This window comes from Eulemur rufifrons, chromosome 25 (assembly GCF_041146395.1).
Source record: "Eulemur rufifrons isolate Redbay chromosome 25, OSU_ERuf_1, whole genome shotgun sequence".
Lineage (NCBI taxonomy): Eukaryota > Metazoa > Chordata > Mammalia > Primates > Lemuridae > Eulemur > Eulemur rufifrons.
In genome coordinates this window covers 17,218,678-17,236,476 of record NC_091007.1, presented here as the reverse complement: position 1 = coordinate 17,236,476, position 17,799 = coordinate 17,218,678, and the positions used below count along the sequence as shown (strand labels likewise).

The window sequence follows — 17,799 nt, the reverse complement described above, 5'->3', positions numbered from 1 at the left end:
AGGAATGGAAAGGGTTTTTTTTTTTTCTTTTCTTCCCGAGAGCACACTGCTAACAAGGGGTCAGAGGGGGATTATGTGAAAGAGAGAAACGTGAATTTCTTGAGACGGCAAAGGAGTAAGAAAGGAAAGGGGAAGCTGTGAAGAAAGAGACGGAGACACTAGTACAGGGAGACAAAAGTTGAGGATAGTTTTTAAGGAGTCATTTGGTGACCATGGATCCAGCGTGCTCTTCTGAGTGCATTTATAACCTCATACCCAGAGACCTGAAGGAGCCTCCCCAGCCTCCTAGGTATGTGGGTAAGCAAAGATTACCACTTGAAACAAGAAATGGGGAATAATTATTTCACTTCAGGAATAATTATACGTATCATGAGGCTTTAAATATATATATATATATATTTGTCCCAATGAAGTAGCCTTGGTTGACAACTGCTTAGAGAAGAGGTCGAAAAACCTAGGTATTTAGCATCTTGCAATTCACAGAGGGGGCGCTCCAGCGCTGTGAGATGACCATTTTATTATGTTACACTTAGTCTCCCTTTAATACGGTATGTAATTGTTTTGTAATTTATCTACTTGTTCGTGGGTGATGTGGTGTATAACATAGTGTGAAATTTTATGTTGTTGAAAAGAGAAAATCACAATTTTTGATAGGTGAAGCGAAGCAGATGGACTAGGTAGTTTCTAAGGTGTTTTTCAGATCTAATGGTTGAATGGGAGGAAGAATGGATGAATAGGTATGAACCTCAAAATATGTAATTGAGTTAAAAATTTTTATATAGGTGTTAGAATCCCTTGTATTCCCCAAATCTTAAAAAGGTAATCACAAAGTAAACACTCTAGTTACTCTCATATGTAGGGACTTAGAACTTATTTAAATCCATGGGTAGAAGGTAACTAGTGGGGAATATCTCATCCCTCCTAGGACTTGAAATGTTTCTGGTCTTTTACCTGTATCCTTTTCCTTATGCAAGAAAAACCACGTTAAAAGAGCACTGGGCTAAAAAAAACAAGGTCTGCAACTAATTATTTGGGGGATCTTGAATAAAGTTTCATTTGTTTACTGCTCTGTAAAACAAATTAAATGTTCTAGAATCTCTCAGATCCCTTTCAGATCTCATGGCCAATTATTTTTATTAGTAGTTACTTGGAGTGCATAACATCTTGAACAAGTGGGCAACTCCTTCAGTTTTAAGCCTGAGTATCTGGTTTTAACCAGAGAAGTAATTATATTGTATTTCCATCAGCTTCTCAAAATCTAGTAGAGATCAGAAAGAAGAATATAAAGTAAGTTATGATACAATTGCTGACTTTAGGAGGAGCATTCAAATTGTGTATTGCTGAACTAACTTTTGGGACCAAATCCCTGTGTGCTATACAAGATAAAAGCTCCGCCTCTCTGTAACACACTGGTAGATTGTATTTTCTGTAGAATACTGAATTTGAATGTTAAGATATTTTATTATATAAGTATTCTGTTCACTGGTAAATTTAAAAGCTTAACTGTATCTAGGCAATTTTTTTCAAAACATCGGAACAATCTATTCCTTTGGCAAACATTAACCCAGCCCTTATTATTTGTATAATATTGCGCTAGTATATCAGGTTAGGGAATGTTGGAGTGAAAGCACAAACTTCTTGGTTTTACTATAAAGGAATAAGTAGAAAAAGGACTTACGGTAAAGAGGAAAAGAAGGCATCTAAATGTGGTGCCAAAAGAACCCTTTCTATTAGGGTGTAGTCAGTTTACACTGTCAACAACAACCATGAGGCGTTTTTGACTCCTCATGCATACAAACCACTCATTTATAAGAGAAGCATAATAAAACATTTAACCAGTTCTTTCTCACCACACTAGCATGAACTTGTCCTAACTCAGTCTCCTCACTGATAGTATTAATCATGAGAAAGAATGTATTAAAGTTACAAGTCCTGTTTGCATCACGGTGTTCTAAACCCACCTCCAGGAAAGCTCACCGCAGCTTCGCCAGCCTGGCAAGATTCTGACAGTTGACAGCGCTGTGATCTCCCACACCTCAGAGTTTACAGTCTTCTTGGGGAACTGAAATATGAACATTAAATTAAATGTTGACTAACCACAAAGTAATATACTATTGAAAACCATAATGAGAGATGCAGATACTAAATGAAAGCTTTTAGAAGATGGATATATGTGACCAAAATCAGGTGAAGGGCACTTTCCCGTAGCTGATACTTAAGTATGAAAGTGTTGAAGTCAATGGGAAGCCATGATTCAGTTTTCAAAATTTGAGTTACCATGATGCATGAGATGGTTTCCAAGATCTTCACCAAATCTGTCACCCTTCCATTGATGGCTGTAATTATTTAATATCTCCAATCATTCCTTCTCTCCCTTTTTCAAAAAGCAGTATTCCAGATATGGTCTGAACAGCCCATGAAACTATTATCTCCTTTCTTTAATACTTGGCACAGTACTTTTATCCATGCAGACTAAGTTTCCATTAGCATTTTGAAAGTTATGTCCCACTCTTGGCTCACATAGAAAGTACCTGCGTGGATTATAATTAAGGTTCATCTCTCCCATCTTCTAATTACGTATCTGATTCTTTTTGATCTCAACTCATTAATCTATGGAGATAGTTTTGAATTATGAATCTTTCATACAGTCTATTAACTATTGTTCTTAGCTTTTTGTCATTTGCAAATCTAATATGCATGTCTTTTATATCTCCATCTGTCATTGAACAGGGCAAGTACTTTGCACTTCAGTAGGCTACGAGATTCCTCCTCTAGGCTGACAGCAATACTTTTTATGAGTGTTCAGTCACCTAAATGGACCCATTAATTAGTTCATCTTTCTCTGCCTTATCAGCAAGGATTTAATAAGAGGCTTTGCTAACATCAAAATGCAGATTATTATATCTAAGATATTTCCCTGATCTATGAGTCTAATAGTCTTATTTTTTTTAATTGTTGTTCATTTGTGGTGACCTGAAAGTCCAAATGGGCTCTTGTAATCATTTCTTCTCTATGAACCTAATACAGATTCTCTCTACAACTCTTGCAGAAGTTGACATCAGGTTCACCAGTATAGAGTTTCTGGAGGCATGCTTTTTGAAAATTGGAATATTTAATGCCCTAAACACCATTAGTTTTTAAAATGCCTTTCTGTTTTTCATTGTGATTAATCGTAACATGTACTCTGAATTTCATTTTTGGAACTTCCCACTCTTCTTGAACTATGTTCCATTTGATTCAGTGCCGATACTGTTATACGTCTATGTTCTGAAGTCTTTATAACAACTCCTTGTTTAAAGTAGGCTTAGGTGTCCGACTCTGCTGGGCATTCTGTTTCTTGACCATCATGAACTCCAAGATTAAATGGTTATTTTCTCCTGAGGTTCTTTTCTACTTTGCTGACTAACTACAGCCAAGAATTCAATCAAGGAAAGCAGTAACCCTTTTAATAAACTTATATGCGAATAGAGTCAAGACTATCCCAAAGCCTTTTTTTTTTTGACATAATGACATTTTATGCTAAAATTCCCATTGCTACAATATATGGTCTCAGAGTTTTATGATTAGTGTTAGAAGCTATTATTTATATTTTTCATCTGGCTAGGTAGTCTTTACAGACTTCCACAATTATAACACTTATCTTCATCTCCTGTATTATTTTACCCAACTATTCTTCTCATGTTTATATATGATATATATTTTTATATATATGATATATATTTTTATATGTGTGATATATATTGTGTATATCAGGCACTCAACTGAAGATGTGATGTGATTAATAGAATCACCTGATAGAATTAATAGAATCACATAATAGAAGGGATAATTCAAAAAGGCATTTTTCTGCTTCAGACATATGAGTGATCCACAAACAGGATTTTTGTCAGCAAGGAAAATTATAGCTTCCTTATGAATTTACTGGTTGACTGTTCATCTTGAGTTATTGCCTCTAATTTGGACTTTTATAGGTAATATAACAGTGGTAAAAGGTATTAGCATACCTCACTGGCATTTCACACATACCTAACAATGTTATGAGAAGAAAATATGCCAACAATAATCCTTAAAGTTAGTTGCCAGGGAAATTTGTGGATAAGTGAGATTTTGTGAATGTTAGACTCATTTTTTAAAAGTATATTCGATTATAGAACAGGTAAGCAATGCTACACAATATGTTGTGGTATGAGAATTTGTTTGTACAAGTCAGGAAAGTATGTCAGTCTATTTGTTTCTGTTGTATTAATGACCTCGCATCATGGCTCAGATGTTTAGGAAATAAGACTGTGTCTGCTAGGACACAAGTAAAAGGAAGTAAAGAGTTAACAGTTTCAGTTTTTAAAATTTTAATCAAGATAGATATCCAGTAATCATAATGACAAGAATATTATTATTATTAATAATATGCTCAATGTATTAATATTTATAACATGCCAGATAACTGTTCTATGTTCTTCACAGTCATTATTTAATTCTCACAAGAATCCTATGAGATAAATAGTATTTCCCAATTTTACGGGAGAGGAAACTCAGGCTGAGAAAGTTGAGGCAGCTAGGAAGAGCAAGGGCTTGGATTGAGACACAAATGTGATACCAAAACCCATGACTTTAATAGGTTTGCATGCTACCTTTTAGCCTGAGCCAATAAAACAAACCTAACAAGCACTTTTTGCTTCAATAGCATGTATTATTTTTTAGTCTTCTGATAATTCATTATGTATCAGATACTGTTTGATATTTATTTATATACTACCTGGTTCTAATACAATAAGATATTTTTGATGAGGATATCAAAGCAAATGGGAAATTATAACAGAAAAGTAAGATAATGCTCCAAATGAGGTTATACATGAAATGTAGGCTTTAAAATCTTGTCTGTTTGCTTAGACGTATAGACAAAATCAATAAGAATATAGAACACTTGAAAACACTATCAGCCAGTTTTATCTAATTGTCATTTGTAGAATACTCTATAGCACCAACGGCGGCAGAATATGCTTTCAAGTATATACAAAATATTTACCAAGATAGACCAAACTTCATGCCATAAAACAAGTGTCAGAAAATTTAAAAGGATTAAAATCACACACAGTATATTCTCTAACCACAATGAAAATCAACTAGAAAGATATCTGGGAAATCCCAAATATATGAAAACTAAACAAACATGTCTAAACAAACGTGCTAAACATGTTCTAAATCAAAGAAGATATCAAAAGGAAATTTAAAACGTATTTTGGGCTGAATGAAAATGAAATGTGGCATATCAAAATTTGCAGAATGCAGCTAAAGTGCTGCTTAGAGGGAAATTTATAGCTTTAAACACTTGTATTATAAAAGCACAAAGTTTTAAAATCAAATACCTAAACTCGTACCTTAAGAAACTAAAAAAAAAAAAAAAAAAAAGCAGAGCAAATTAAACCCAAAGTAAGGAGAAGAAATAATAAACATCCGTGAAGAAATAATTAAAATGGAAAACGTGAACATTAGAGAAAATTGATGAAATTCTGGCTCTTTGAGAAGATTAAGAAAATTAATAAACTCCTAGCCAGATTTAGCAGAGAGAGAGAGAAAACACAAATTACTAACCTCAGGAATGAGAGAGAGCTGACATCACTATGGATGCTACAGATGTTCAAAGGATAATAAGGAAATACTCTGGCACCTCTTTCTTAGGGTAGAACTTCCATCTAGCTTGCTGAAGCCTGATGCATAGGGCTCAGATAATTATGATTTATGGCTATTTTCCATATGAATATAGACTTAAATAATTTAGAAATGTCTGCCTGTTTTTAAACTTTAAATAATTTTTACTAGAAATATAAATGCTACAACTTTTTAAATTTAATTTTAGGTACATATCAATTTTTAGGACAGCTGTAAAAGATGACATGCACAAAGTTAAAACTTCGATGAAAACTATGGGACCAGCAAAAGTTGAAGTACCTTCTCCAAAGGATTTCCTAAAGAAACATTCAAAGGAAAAAACGCTACCACCAAGTAGGTTTTATCACTCTTAATATTTAATATTAAAAAAGTTAGATGGGCCCGGCCTGGTGGCCCACACCTGTAATCCCAGAACTTTGGGAGGCTAAGGTGGGAGAATCACTTGAGGCCAGGAGTTTGAGACCAGCCTGGGCAATAGCGAGACCCCGTCTCTGCAAAAAATAAAAAATTATCTGCACATGGTGGTGTATGCCTGTAGTCCCAGCTACTCAGGAGGCTTAGGCAAAAGGATCACTTGAGCCCAGGAGTTTGAGGTTGCTGTGAGCTGTGATGATGCCACTATACTCTAGCCCAGGCAACAGAGCCCTTTGAGACCTTGCCTCAAAAAAAAAAAAAAAAAATTATATGACCTCTTAACAAGTCCAAACAATGCAAAAATGAATAAAGTCAAAGTCTCTAGTAATCGTGATAGGGTTAAGAATGGAGTGAGGCCTTGTCAAGATAGTTGCTACTTTTCATTCTTGGAAATAAATTATAATTATTTTACCTTTTAGCATTTTGACAAACCATTTTGATGTGGCTGTAGCAAGATAATTGGTTGGAATGGTCAAAGTGAAGAGGCTGTGTTAAAATGGCCAATTTCATCTGCTATTAATGAAGAGAATGTGGTATAGAGAAATAAATAAATTCTGGATAATAGTTACTTTAGGATGCAATCAGGGAAGAGTAAATAAAAAATTTCAGCTATATTAGTAATGTTTTATTTGTTAAGCTGCGTGTTGGGTACACAGCCGTGACGTGATTTTTATACTTTGGTATAATAATAGTTTTAGTGGAAAATCCATAGCTTCTTGGACTTTCAGTACATCAAGTTTGATTACTTAGTAAATTTTACAATAATTTTCCTCTGAAGAAGCAATTATTGGTAATATTGATAATAGAAAAGAGTTGTAATGTTTTTCATTTAAACCTGCTTTAAATGGGAAACCTGAACATTTGTTGTTGAAATCTTTATGAGAAAATACTTTCCAGTAGCCAGTAAAAATACATTAGTTAGCTAGCACATAATTTGGGGTGGCTATCCTTCTTCCTTAGATTTTTATACTGTTTTTCAATGTATTAATTGATTATGTTGCCTGAATTTTTTTCATTTTCATTACTGAGTTTTTTTCTTTTTTTAAAACCATTTTATTGAGGTATGACTGACATGGACAAAGCTGTACATATTTAATGTATACAAGTTGGTGAGATTGGAGATGATTACAAACTTTTTACCTTAAATATTTTAATTTAAATATATACATTTATTTATTTATTTTGAGACAGAGTCTCACTCTGTCACTCGGGTAGAGTGCAGTGACATCATCATAGCCCACTTCAGCCTCAAACTCCTGGTCTCAAGCGATCCTCCTGCTTCAGCCTCCTGAGTAGCTGGGAATACAGGTGCCACCATGTCCAGCTAATTTTTCTATTTTTAGTAGAGATGAGTTCTCACTCTTGCCCAGGCTAGTTGCAAACTCCTGAGCTTAAGCGATCCTCCTGCCTCGGCCTCCCAGAGTGCTAGGATTACAGGCGTGAGCCACCGCACCTGGCCTTGAACATATTAATAAAAATTCACTACACTAGTGGTAAAATATCTGGATATTAGAAATAGTATGAGTAGCAATGTTTATAGTTTACTATTAAGAAGGAACTGTTATGTTTAACAGAAAAAAAGTTCGATCGGAATGAACCCAAAAAGCCTGCGGTGCCATTGAGAGGTGACCATCCAGTCATGGGAATACAGAGCGGAAAAAATTTTATAAACACAAATGCAGCTGATGTCATCATGGGAGTGGCTAAAAAGCCTAAGCCAATTTACGTCGACAAAAGAACTGGAGACAAGCATGATCTTGAAACCTCAGGACTACTTCCCAAGTACATCAATAAAAAGGTAGACGTGTGATGTATTAATGACACACCTGAGTTCAGGTAATTTAAGTCTGGTGTTCATGGTGATTGTCTGTATTCCCATTAATAGCGCTCTCACTGTCTAAATCATCTAGATTACCAACTCCCATTCCTCTGCAGTCTGTGTTTGGTCTAAATCTACTGTGACGAAGTTACAGAGAACTTGTAGTAAACAATACCATCTAGTTCACTAGATGAAACTTATAGCGTTTTCCTTAATTTCAATTACTAATATATTTAGCAATTACAACAAACATTCTCTGAAAGATATTAATTCTTAGTTAGGTAGAAATGTCACTAAAGCAGTCACTACTATAAATCTAGGAGGAATAACCTTTTAGAAGATCTTATGATGTAGTCATTAAATTATAGTAACTTGCAGCAGAATGAAAAAAATGAAGAGTAATACAGATTTAGAACCATCCGTCTTGTCAGTGTAGTATAAATGATCCTCATTACTATTTTTTTTTTTTTTTTTTAGGGACAGGGTCTCGCTCTGTCACCCAGGCTAGAGTGCAGTGGTGTGATCATAGCTCCCTGCAGCCTCAAACTCCTGGGCTCAAGAGATCCTCCTGCCTCAGCTTCCTGAGTAGCTGGGACTACAGGCATGTGCCACTAGGCCTGGCTAATTTTTAAATTTTTTCTATAGAGATGGGGTCTTGCTGTGTTGCCCAGGCTGGTCTTGAACTCCTGGCCTCAAGCAGTCCTCCTGCCTTGGCCTCCCAAAGTGCTAGGATTACAGGCATAAGCCACGACACCCAGCCTTTATTAGTGTTTTAATGTGTATATATTTTTTTTAGTTTGGAGTAAAACCTTGAAAGTACTGAACAATAATCTAGTGCTTTGGGGGCCTTCATTTCTAGCTAAAAAGGTGTGTATTAGATAGGCTTATAAATTCATTGGAAAACATCATAAAAGCTTAAGTTTCATGGTTTAAATATAGAAGATCTTTAAAATAAAATAGCTTACCAAAAGACTTATCTAAGTCTATTATTGGCAAGCAAGATTGTAAATAAATCCTTTCAAAGACAATGCTATTTTTTTAAAAAAGTGAGTGAACCTCATATTTTAATTCCAAATAAATTATATGCCATTTGCTTTGAGAAACCATTCATGAAAACAAACTAAAGGATGGATGACTACATGAAGTATTTGGCAATGGTAGTTAAGATGGCATTTCAAATTCTGACTCTGCCACCTACTAACGCTGTGATCTCCTAACGAGTCATTGGATTGATCCCAGGGTTGTAGGAGGATTAAATGATATAAAGAACATTAGCCACTTGACATAATACCTGGCACCTAATAAAAATTTAACAAAGACTGAATACTATAATACATGGAATTACTAATATTAATAGCATATATTAGACCTCCATGATTCAGTACATAGGAGTATTTCAGATCACTGAAGCTATTCCCCCTCATTTGTGAGATTTTTTTTTTCCGGAATATATGGCATCATTGCCTTTCTTAAACAGAGCACGCCAAACATAATTTATTGTCGTGTGTGTGAGATGCTGCAGAATCATCGTCATGAACATCAGTTATCATACTGAGCTATAATGAGACGCAGCCCTCAGCATTTCCTGAAGTGGCCCAGCCTGTTTCTCACTGCAGTGACTCACCAGAACGCTGTACTCTCAGAGCTCACTGGTACTGTTCTTTGCAGCTTTCCAGAGCACATTTATATCAGAGTTTCTATCCCCTGTTCAGGCAGGATGGGTTAGGTTACACTGAGGTAACAAATAGCCCCCAAATTTCAGTGACTTAAAATGACAGTTTTGTTGTTTGCTTATGCCACCTGCTCATTGAGGGCTGTTAGAGGCTCTGCTTCTTGTTATCCTCTTTCTAGGACCCAGAAAAGCCAAAACGTTGCTTGTCACTAGACCAGACAGAAAAAGAACATGGCAAGTCATCCACTAGCTCTTAAGGCTTCTACCCAGAAGTGACAGAGGTCACTTCCACTCACATCGGACAAGTTAGGTCAATGGCTACATCTTGCTTTGAAGGGGGCAGGAAAGTTGTCCTACCTAGTGCCCAGAAGGAGGAGAGCCAGAATATCTGTAAATATTTTTAATGACCACCATACCCTGCCAACTGCTGCTTGCTCAGAGAGTTCTTCTCTGACTTCCTTATTTATCTAACATAGCACCTATTAGTTTCTTTCTCCTTACTATCCTCTATTTTACTTCAGAGCACTTATATATTATTTTATACTCCATTTTGGTGAGTCTCTGTCACCATAGAATACAAATTTCATGAGGGCAGAAACTTTGTCTTAAAAAAAAAAAGCAACTTTGTCTTTCTTGTTCACTATTACACCTAGCACCAAGTACATTCTCAAATAATTTTTTGAAGAATGAACACACAGCATTTCTGTTTCTCTAGACAGTGACATCAACACATTGACTAATTCGAAAGAATGACAGCTGATTGCTTCCCTGTTGGTCCTCACAAGCACCCCAGGAGCCTAAAAATGTATTTTGCATTTGCAAAACCAAGCTCAGGGTCCCAAGTGAATCTCCTCTTAACACTGATATCCTTTGGTATCTTTTAAGGGTTTGTTTCTATAATGTGTTAGAAGCCTTTGTCTTCTTTTATTTAAGAAGACTATGAAAAAGAGACCTTCAGATATTTTTCACAGTAAAAGCTGAAGCACATGAAAGATAAAAAAGCCAACTCCTAGGAGTAAGGTGAGGGCCAAGTCATCTAGTAAGAACAAGCACTGGAAACATTTATTAATTGAAGAAGGAAAACAAGGACCACAGTATCAACTCAGACAGTTTTAAAAGACTAGAATCAACTAGTTCTCAATGAGGAAAATCACCAAATTTTGTCAATTCGCAGGGTTTGAGCGAAGGCTTTAATCTGCAACATCTAGTTTTCTCCCTGCCCTTGGTTGGCATGTACACAGATAAGATTGCATGCAGGATATTGATTATGTTTTTCTGAAAAATCCTTGCAGGATTATGGCGTTACACCTGAATACATATGTAAGCGAAATGAGGAAGTAAAGAAAGCCCAAGAAGAATATGATTGTTATATCCAGGAAAAACTCCAGAAAGCTGCAATGAAAAGGCTCTCCGACGAAGAAAGGGAGGCGGTTCTGCAGGTGAGTGTTCTGCAGTTTATGTTCACCTGGAACTCTCTGGAACATCTCTGAAAGAAAGATGTACCATCAACTTGATTATTAAAGCCAGCACTTTTTTAAAAATCAGAACACTCTCCTTTGGTTATAGCGCAAACTACTTGCAGCAAAGCCAACTCTTTGGGGAGAGCAATAAGTTGTAACATAGGGGTTCATTCAATAATATTTTGTTTCCACTTTGGTGAGCTTCTGTTTTTTTCCTGAACTAGTGCTGTAAGGAAACCTACCTTCTCCTACAACGAACATGCATAAATAAGGCAAAAAACCATTTTTATTTTCATTCTTATGTTCCTGAATTTGTAAAAAAGTAATATTCATAAATTAGATATCTTTCACTAGATGGAGCTCTAGAATAATTGAAACTGTCTTTAGACCAACATTTTCTTCTTTCCTAAAAGCCAAATGTCCAAATTTTTAAATAAAACGGGTATTAGGCTTTACATATATCTTTCTTATTTTGAATAAAATAAACTTAAACATATATTTACACTGGAGTTTTTAACGTTGGATTTTATCTGAAGCATTTAACATATTAGGGCGTGTGAGTGGGCTTGCTGCTTTGTCATTTGTAGAGTGTTTATTAAGCACCTACTCGAACCTTCTATAGTCAGGCTCATGCTATTATAGAGGTATAGACAGTACTTTCGTCTCTGCTTTTTATTTTGAAAGCTTTCTACAAAGCCATTTCAACTGCCTTCTTTTTTTTTTTTTTTTTTTTTTTTGAGACAGAGTCTCACTCTGTTGCCCAGGCTAGAGTGAGTGCCGTGGCGTCAGCCTAGCTCACAGCAACCTCAAACTCCTGAACTCAAGCGATCCTCCTGTCTCAGCCTCCCGAGTAGCTGGGACTACAGGCATGCACCACCATGCCCGGCTAATTTTTTCTATATATATTTTTAGCTGTCCATATAATTTCTTTCTATTTTTAGTAGAGATGGGGTCTCGCTCTTGCTCAGGCTGGTCTCGAACTCCTGAGCTCAAACGATCCGCCCACCTCGGCCTCCCAGAGTGCTAGGATTACAGGCGTGAGCCACCGCGCCCGGCCTCAACTGCCTTCTTAATCTCTGTTGAAAATGGATTCATGTGCTGTTACAAATTCTTAACATTTTATCAGTCATCATGATCATCAATAAACATTTCTTACATGCTAAGCCCTGAGGATATTAAAGAAAGGCATAAGATAAAACTTCTGCTATAGAGAATGTTGTAATGTAATTGATGTCATTTAATTGGCATCTATATACATGTTCAGACATGAACGTGTGTGTCGGTGTGTGCACAGATCGTAAGTTGTATGAGGTTCCAAGGCACCAGTCACCACTGGCAGATGCAGATGTTTAGCTGGGCCTGGAAGTGCAGAGTGAGAGGTGTCCCAGACAGCAGGAGCGGCTTGAGGGCAGGGACGGAGTCTCTTTGTTGATAGCGGCATCCCCGGTGCCGCCATGCCCAGTAAAACACAGATGTTCAGAGCACGCTGGAAAGGAGGGCCGCGCACAGGCAGGAAGGCTGGCAGACACGGGGGCGGGAATTGGCATGTCACGTGCAGGCAGCGTGCTGGTCTGTGGCCCCTTCTCTCTCTCTTGTTTGGAGTGTCCCATTTTCAGAAAGTACATGCCTTTGTGAAAGCCACGTCTTTATACCTAAAAACGCTGAAAAAGGGACAGGCTCTTCCCTCCTGTGTCTCTTTGGCTAGAGTAGATAAGCAGCCCTCAGCTTCCTATCGTGGTCGCTGCAGCTGCCCTTCCGTGCGACACCCTGCCAGCCAGGGAGTCCAGCTGTGTGGTAAGAAAGCCGCTGACCATCCTCCTACAGCCAGAGCTGTGCTTCCTTCCCTGGTTAGGAGCTGCACATAGTTCTATGACAGTATGGTTGTATGTCTCTGAGTAAGTCCCGTTCTGCTCAATCTTCATAAAGTAGCAGTCCCATTATACCCGGAAAAGATCATCTGTCTAATGATTCCAAACTTCGTTATACCTGGAAGGGATCATCTGGTCTGATGATTCTAAACTTCTCATTTTACAGATGAGGACAGAAAATACAAATAGATTAAGTGGGCTCATTTGTTCACTCAGCCTTTCATTCATTTACTGAACATCTACTATGTGCCACACTTAGTCCCCAGCCAGTGAGCAAGACAAACACAGCCCTTACTGTCAGTGAACTTAGAATTTGGTTTGCATTTTCGCTTCGTCACAAAATTATCAAGTGGATGAACAGGGACCAAAACTCACGTTTACCAACGGCCAGGCTGGTGTTTTCCCCTCTGCATGGCACATACGCGCGTAGGAGGTGGCAGAGGAAGCTGTGTCAGCCGGGGCTCCGGCAGGAAATAGAAGGCAGGCTCCGCTGGGATTCGGAAGGGAATGTAGGAAGGAACCATTTACAGAAGCAGAGTAGGGTTAAGGGAACCACTGAGGAATGCTGAGGACCCCAGAACTAAGGACAATGGGAATTCGCCACCACTTGGGCTTGAAGGGCAGGGACAAACAAGAAGGGACGTTGCCAGAGCCCAGGGAGAGCTGGAGCCTGGATGGAGGTTCTAGGCACAGCTGAATGCTAGAACTAGCATCAGGCGAGAGCGGGAAGAGATGCCCCAATCTCTGCCTTGTCCCTGCAGGGCCTTCTTTGGCTGAACTCACTCAGCTGCCAGAGGGAAAAGGGCCAGAGGAACAAACAGCCCAGGAGGCTCAACTCCCGCCCCCTCCCCCAGTCACCCAGCAGGGCCAGAAGGGGGAGAACGTTCTGCGGTGGGGGGGCGGGGTGCACTTCTCATTATATAAAAGTACTTCTTGTTATAGGACCACTTCTCCCTATTTGAATTTTTCCCAAAATTACCAATATTATTTCAGCATTAAAAGAGAAGAGAGAAAAATAAAGAAATAAAAATAAGGGAAAATCGCTACTGCTGCAATGGATAAAAGATCTTTTTTAGATGAAATAACCCCCCCCCAAAAAAAAGGCTTAGACACAGCAAGGAGCCTATTTCACTATAATGTGAAATATTAGTTACATTGAGTTTCCATCCCTAGCTGTTGACTTTGATCCAAACGTTATTGTACACACTAGAAGATAAAAGCAAACTATGCTTTAAAAGAAAATACAGAGAAAAAGTGTAGCTGCTGTGACCACAAGTAATATGGAAATATCACCCAACCAGCTAAGAAAAACCTTTGATATTTGAAAGTGTATAAATACATAGATTTCCTCTCTGCAATGGGCCCCCCGCGGAGCACTGTGGGAACCTATGTCACATTTCATAATGAAAGGCTGTGGAGAAACAGAATTCTTTTGAGGACCTCTTTTTAGAATCCAGCTCATACACTATTAAGAATTGTGTTAACTTACCCCTCTCTTTTTAAAATTTAATCTGGATACTTTTCCTTCTCTCTTTTCCCTTTCCCAGATCCTATTCTCGCTCAAGAAGGTGTCAAAATGTGTTGCCCTTTTCCCCAACCAGCCTGTTCTACATAGTGTGCCCCGGCCTACTGTCACTGTTTCCTAAGCGTGGAATAAGTCATTGAAATGGTATTGTCCCCAAGAAGTTTCTACGAGATTAAATTTGAGCTACGAGGGCTTATGATGAAGGCATTATTATATAAGACACTTCTAATCCTCTTTTAAACCTAAATGTATGGCCATGGCTTCCAAGGACCAGGTTTTCAAGGCAATATTTTAAATTGCACTTTCTGTTTTGCCTTTTGTTTTTGTGTAAATAAGATCATCTGTGCACCCAGAATAAATAATAAAAAGTGTTCATTTATAAAATTTCATTGAATGAATTTAATTAGTACTTTAAGACCATTCTGTCAACGCTCCTAGTGCACTGTGATGAGAAATGATCACTATGGAAATAACCTTGATGGCTCCTAAGAGATCTGTAATTTTGCATTTGTTGATTTCTGAGACTATAAAACATTAACTACATTATTACATTAGCATGAGTGTCCCATTTAATGATCTTTCAATTGTTCCTAGAATACATTGATAGGAAATACAGAGCCCTTGACTATATAGAAGGCGATTTGTTCTAATATATTGAAAAGATATATTAAGGATTTCATAAAAGATCATTTTTTGTAAAATCAAATGTTGGCATTTTTACAAACCCATTTTGTCAGATGTAAGAAAATACAGTGATGGAAATCATAATTAGGTCTTTTGATGTGATTTCTCTGTCAAAGAATGAGGATAAAAAAAGAAAATTCTAAAGAAAGTAAAAATTTTATAAGAAAAAATTTCTTTTTCAAAAATGTTTTTTACATGGGACTATCAAGTCTAAGTTGTTTTTTAACCAAAGCATTTGCTATGAGCTTAGCTTCATACTACGCATAACCCTGCGTGCACTATTGGATGGTAAAAACAAGTACAGTAACATAAAAAACAGAGCAAATAAATACTCCCAATGGGAATTCAGCACACAGTTAAGGAAAGGATTTGGCCTCGGTGCAGTATTTTTGGTTACTGTGGCCAAGCACTTGATAAGTACATATCATTTTTAAAGTTATTCTCATGTTCTCTTTACCTATTTATATTTTTCATTGCCAGTTTGCTTTGCTTTTCCATTTTCCTTTTCTTTTGCGGTTGACTTCAGTATTTACAGTTTTCTTTACCATTTGCAGGGGCTGAAAAAGAACTGGGAGGAGGTCCACAAGGAGTTCCAGTCCCTCTCCGTCTTCATAGATTCCATCCCAAAGAAGATCCGCAAGCAGAAGCTGGAGGAAGAAATGAAGCAACTGGAACATGACATTGCTGTCATCGAAAAGCACAAAATTATTTATATTGCCAATAAGTAATAATAGATTTTTAAAGTATAATAACTTTAATGTAGGAACAAAACATGGAAAATATAAAAATAAAACTATGTTTTTTTAAAAGGAAAATGCTATGAGGAGAATAAAAAATGTCTTAATCAAAATGCTTAGGCAATGTTTAAAGAATAATTGTTATCCCCTTACACAAGAGAAAATTTTGTTTTTACTAATGTTATGTTTTCCACGTCTGAACCGTTAAAGTGTGAGGCTCTGTGTTCCAGTTCTATAATGTCATTCATTATTATTTTGTGCTTGTTTCACATTAACGTTAATTTCTGGGCCCTGAAAAAATAAAGTCAGGACACAGAACTTCAGATTTTTTCTGCACTGTATGATACAAAGAGCACAACTTTAAAAACCGTTAAGTATTTAGAATTGGAAATCGTAGCATATGCTTTCTTATTACTCTGCAGTGTTTTCTACACATTGTTTCAGAGCTCCACAGATTTAAAAGATACATTTTCCAGTGGCCTATGACACTTGCAGTTATTCCCAACAATAAATATTTTCAGTACTCATAACACTATATATGATGAAAGGATTATATTTGGAGGAAGAAAAATTACCAAGACAACTTACAAAATCAAGAGGACAACTTATAAAAGGCATCATTGAAGGTGAGTGATTAAAGAGAATAACCTCCTTCCTGGCATACAAATGTTTAAAACCTTTGATATTCATTCCATAATTTGCTATGTGTATTTTACTAAAGTGAGTTATTTTTGTCTTTTTGGTCCTTATCTATTTTGTGAATTCTAAAGTTACTGTTTGTAAGATTACATAATTTATTAAGCAATAAGTTTATGTAAGTAGAGCTGTTTTCAACTCACAATAAGAAAAAAAAATCTATAAATATCTAAGAGGAGAAGATTCTCTTATGAAATTTTAGATTAGGGAAATTTGATAAAATATATGCAAACTACAAAATATCAGAGAAATAACAATTTCTATTGCTTAACACTTATTTTTATCATCTAGACAACACAGGAAAAGCATGACAATTTTTTCAAACTTTTCCACAAACAGAATTTGAGAGCATTGTAGAAAAGCTTACTTTTAGTTAATTAAAGAAAAATGTTTAGGTACAATTATTTTTTGAAATTTTGAAAATTTGCTTTAAACTTTTTTCACATCTCTTTATGAGCCCTCCTTCTTTACTCCCTTATTAACTTAGGGCAGATGTAAACTAAAGGATAGTATTGATAAATTCTTGCTTATCCAGAATGAGTGGTTGCTGTTTAGGGTAGGCTAACAGCTGTGACAATAAACCCCAAAATGTTTAATTAAATAAACATAATAGAAACTCAGTTCTTGCTCGTATAACAGTACTGTGCTAGGAACAGGTCAGCACGCACCCTTTGCCACAGTTGCTCGGGGACCCACAGTTAAGGCGTGGGCAGGTTCCATCCACCCAGAGTTGGGGGCAGCAGGTAAGAAATCATGCATGTGGTTCCCACTTGCATTCTCTACGTAAGCAGCTTTAGTTGCTTTAACAAACTAACTCCAAATTTGAGTTGCCTGATAAAATACAAATAAATTTCTCATTTACATCCCCATCTGATGTGAACGAGGGTGGGGGCATACTCTGTTCCATGCAGTCATTCAGGGACCCAGCCTCTTTTTGTCTAGTGGCTCGGCTGGTACAACCAGCCTTCCTCTGCCACAGTTAAGGAGAAGATGTTCAGTATTTTATCTGTGAGATGATTGCTATACATACTCATTTTAAAATAATTCAAAATCAGTAGCAATGCAAAAGTATTCAAATTACTCCAGCCTTACAGATGTTGTGCCTTGGAGTCACAAGTGGGAGTTGCCTTCAATGTTACAATGATAACTTTGTGGGTTTAATGGATAGTTCTTCCTTTGCTTTCTTTATATGTCTACTGAAGAGTCCAGTCTTTTCTCCATGGCCCACGGTGTTGTGCTAGATGGACTTTACCGCCT

General features: G+C 36.9%; 1 protein-coding gene across 1 annotated transcript; it reads left to right on the top strand.

Moving 5' to 3' along the window:
* The first annotated feature begins 212 nt into the window (after positions 1 to 212).
* Positions 213 to 15,837, top strand: ENKUR (enkurin, TRPC channel interacting protein). Its single transcript, XM_069458916.1, has 5 exons — positions 213 to 289; positions 5,855 to 6,000; positions 7,656 to 7,879; positions 10,865 to 11,011; positions 15,664 to 15,837. The coding sequence occupies exons 1-5, from the start codon at positions 213 to 215 to the stop codon at positions 15,835 to 15,837; spliced, it is 768 nt and encodes a 255-aa protein (XP_069315017.1).
* Positions 15,838 to 17,799: the final 1,962 nt, after the last annotated feature.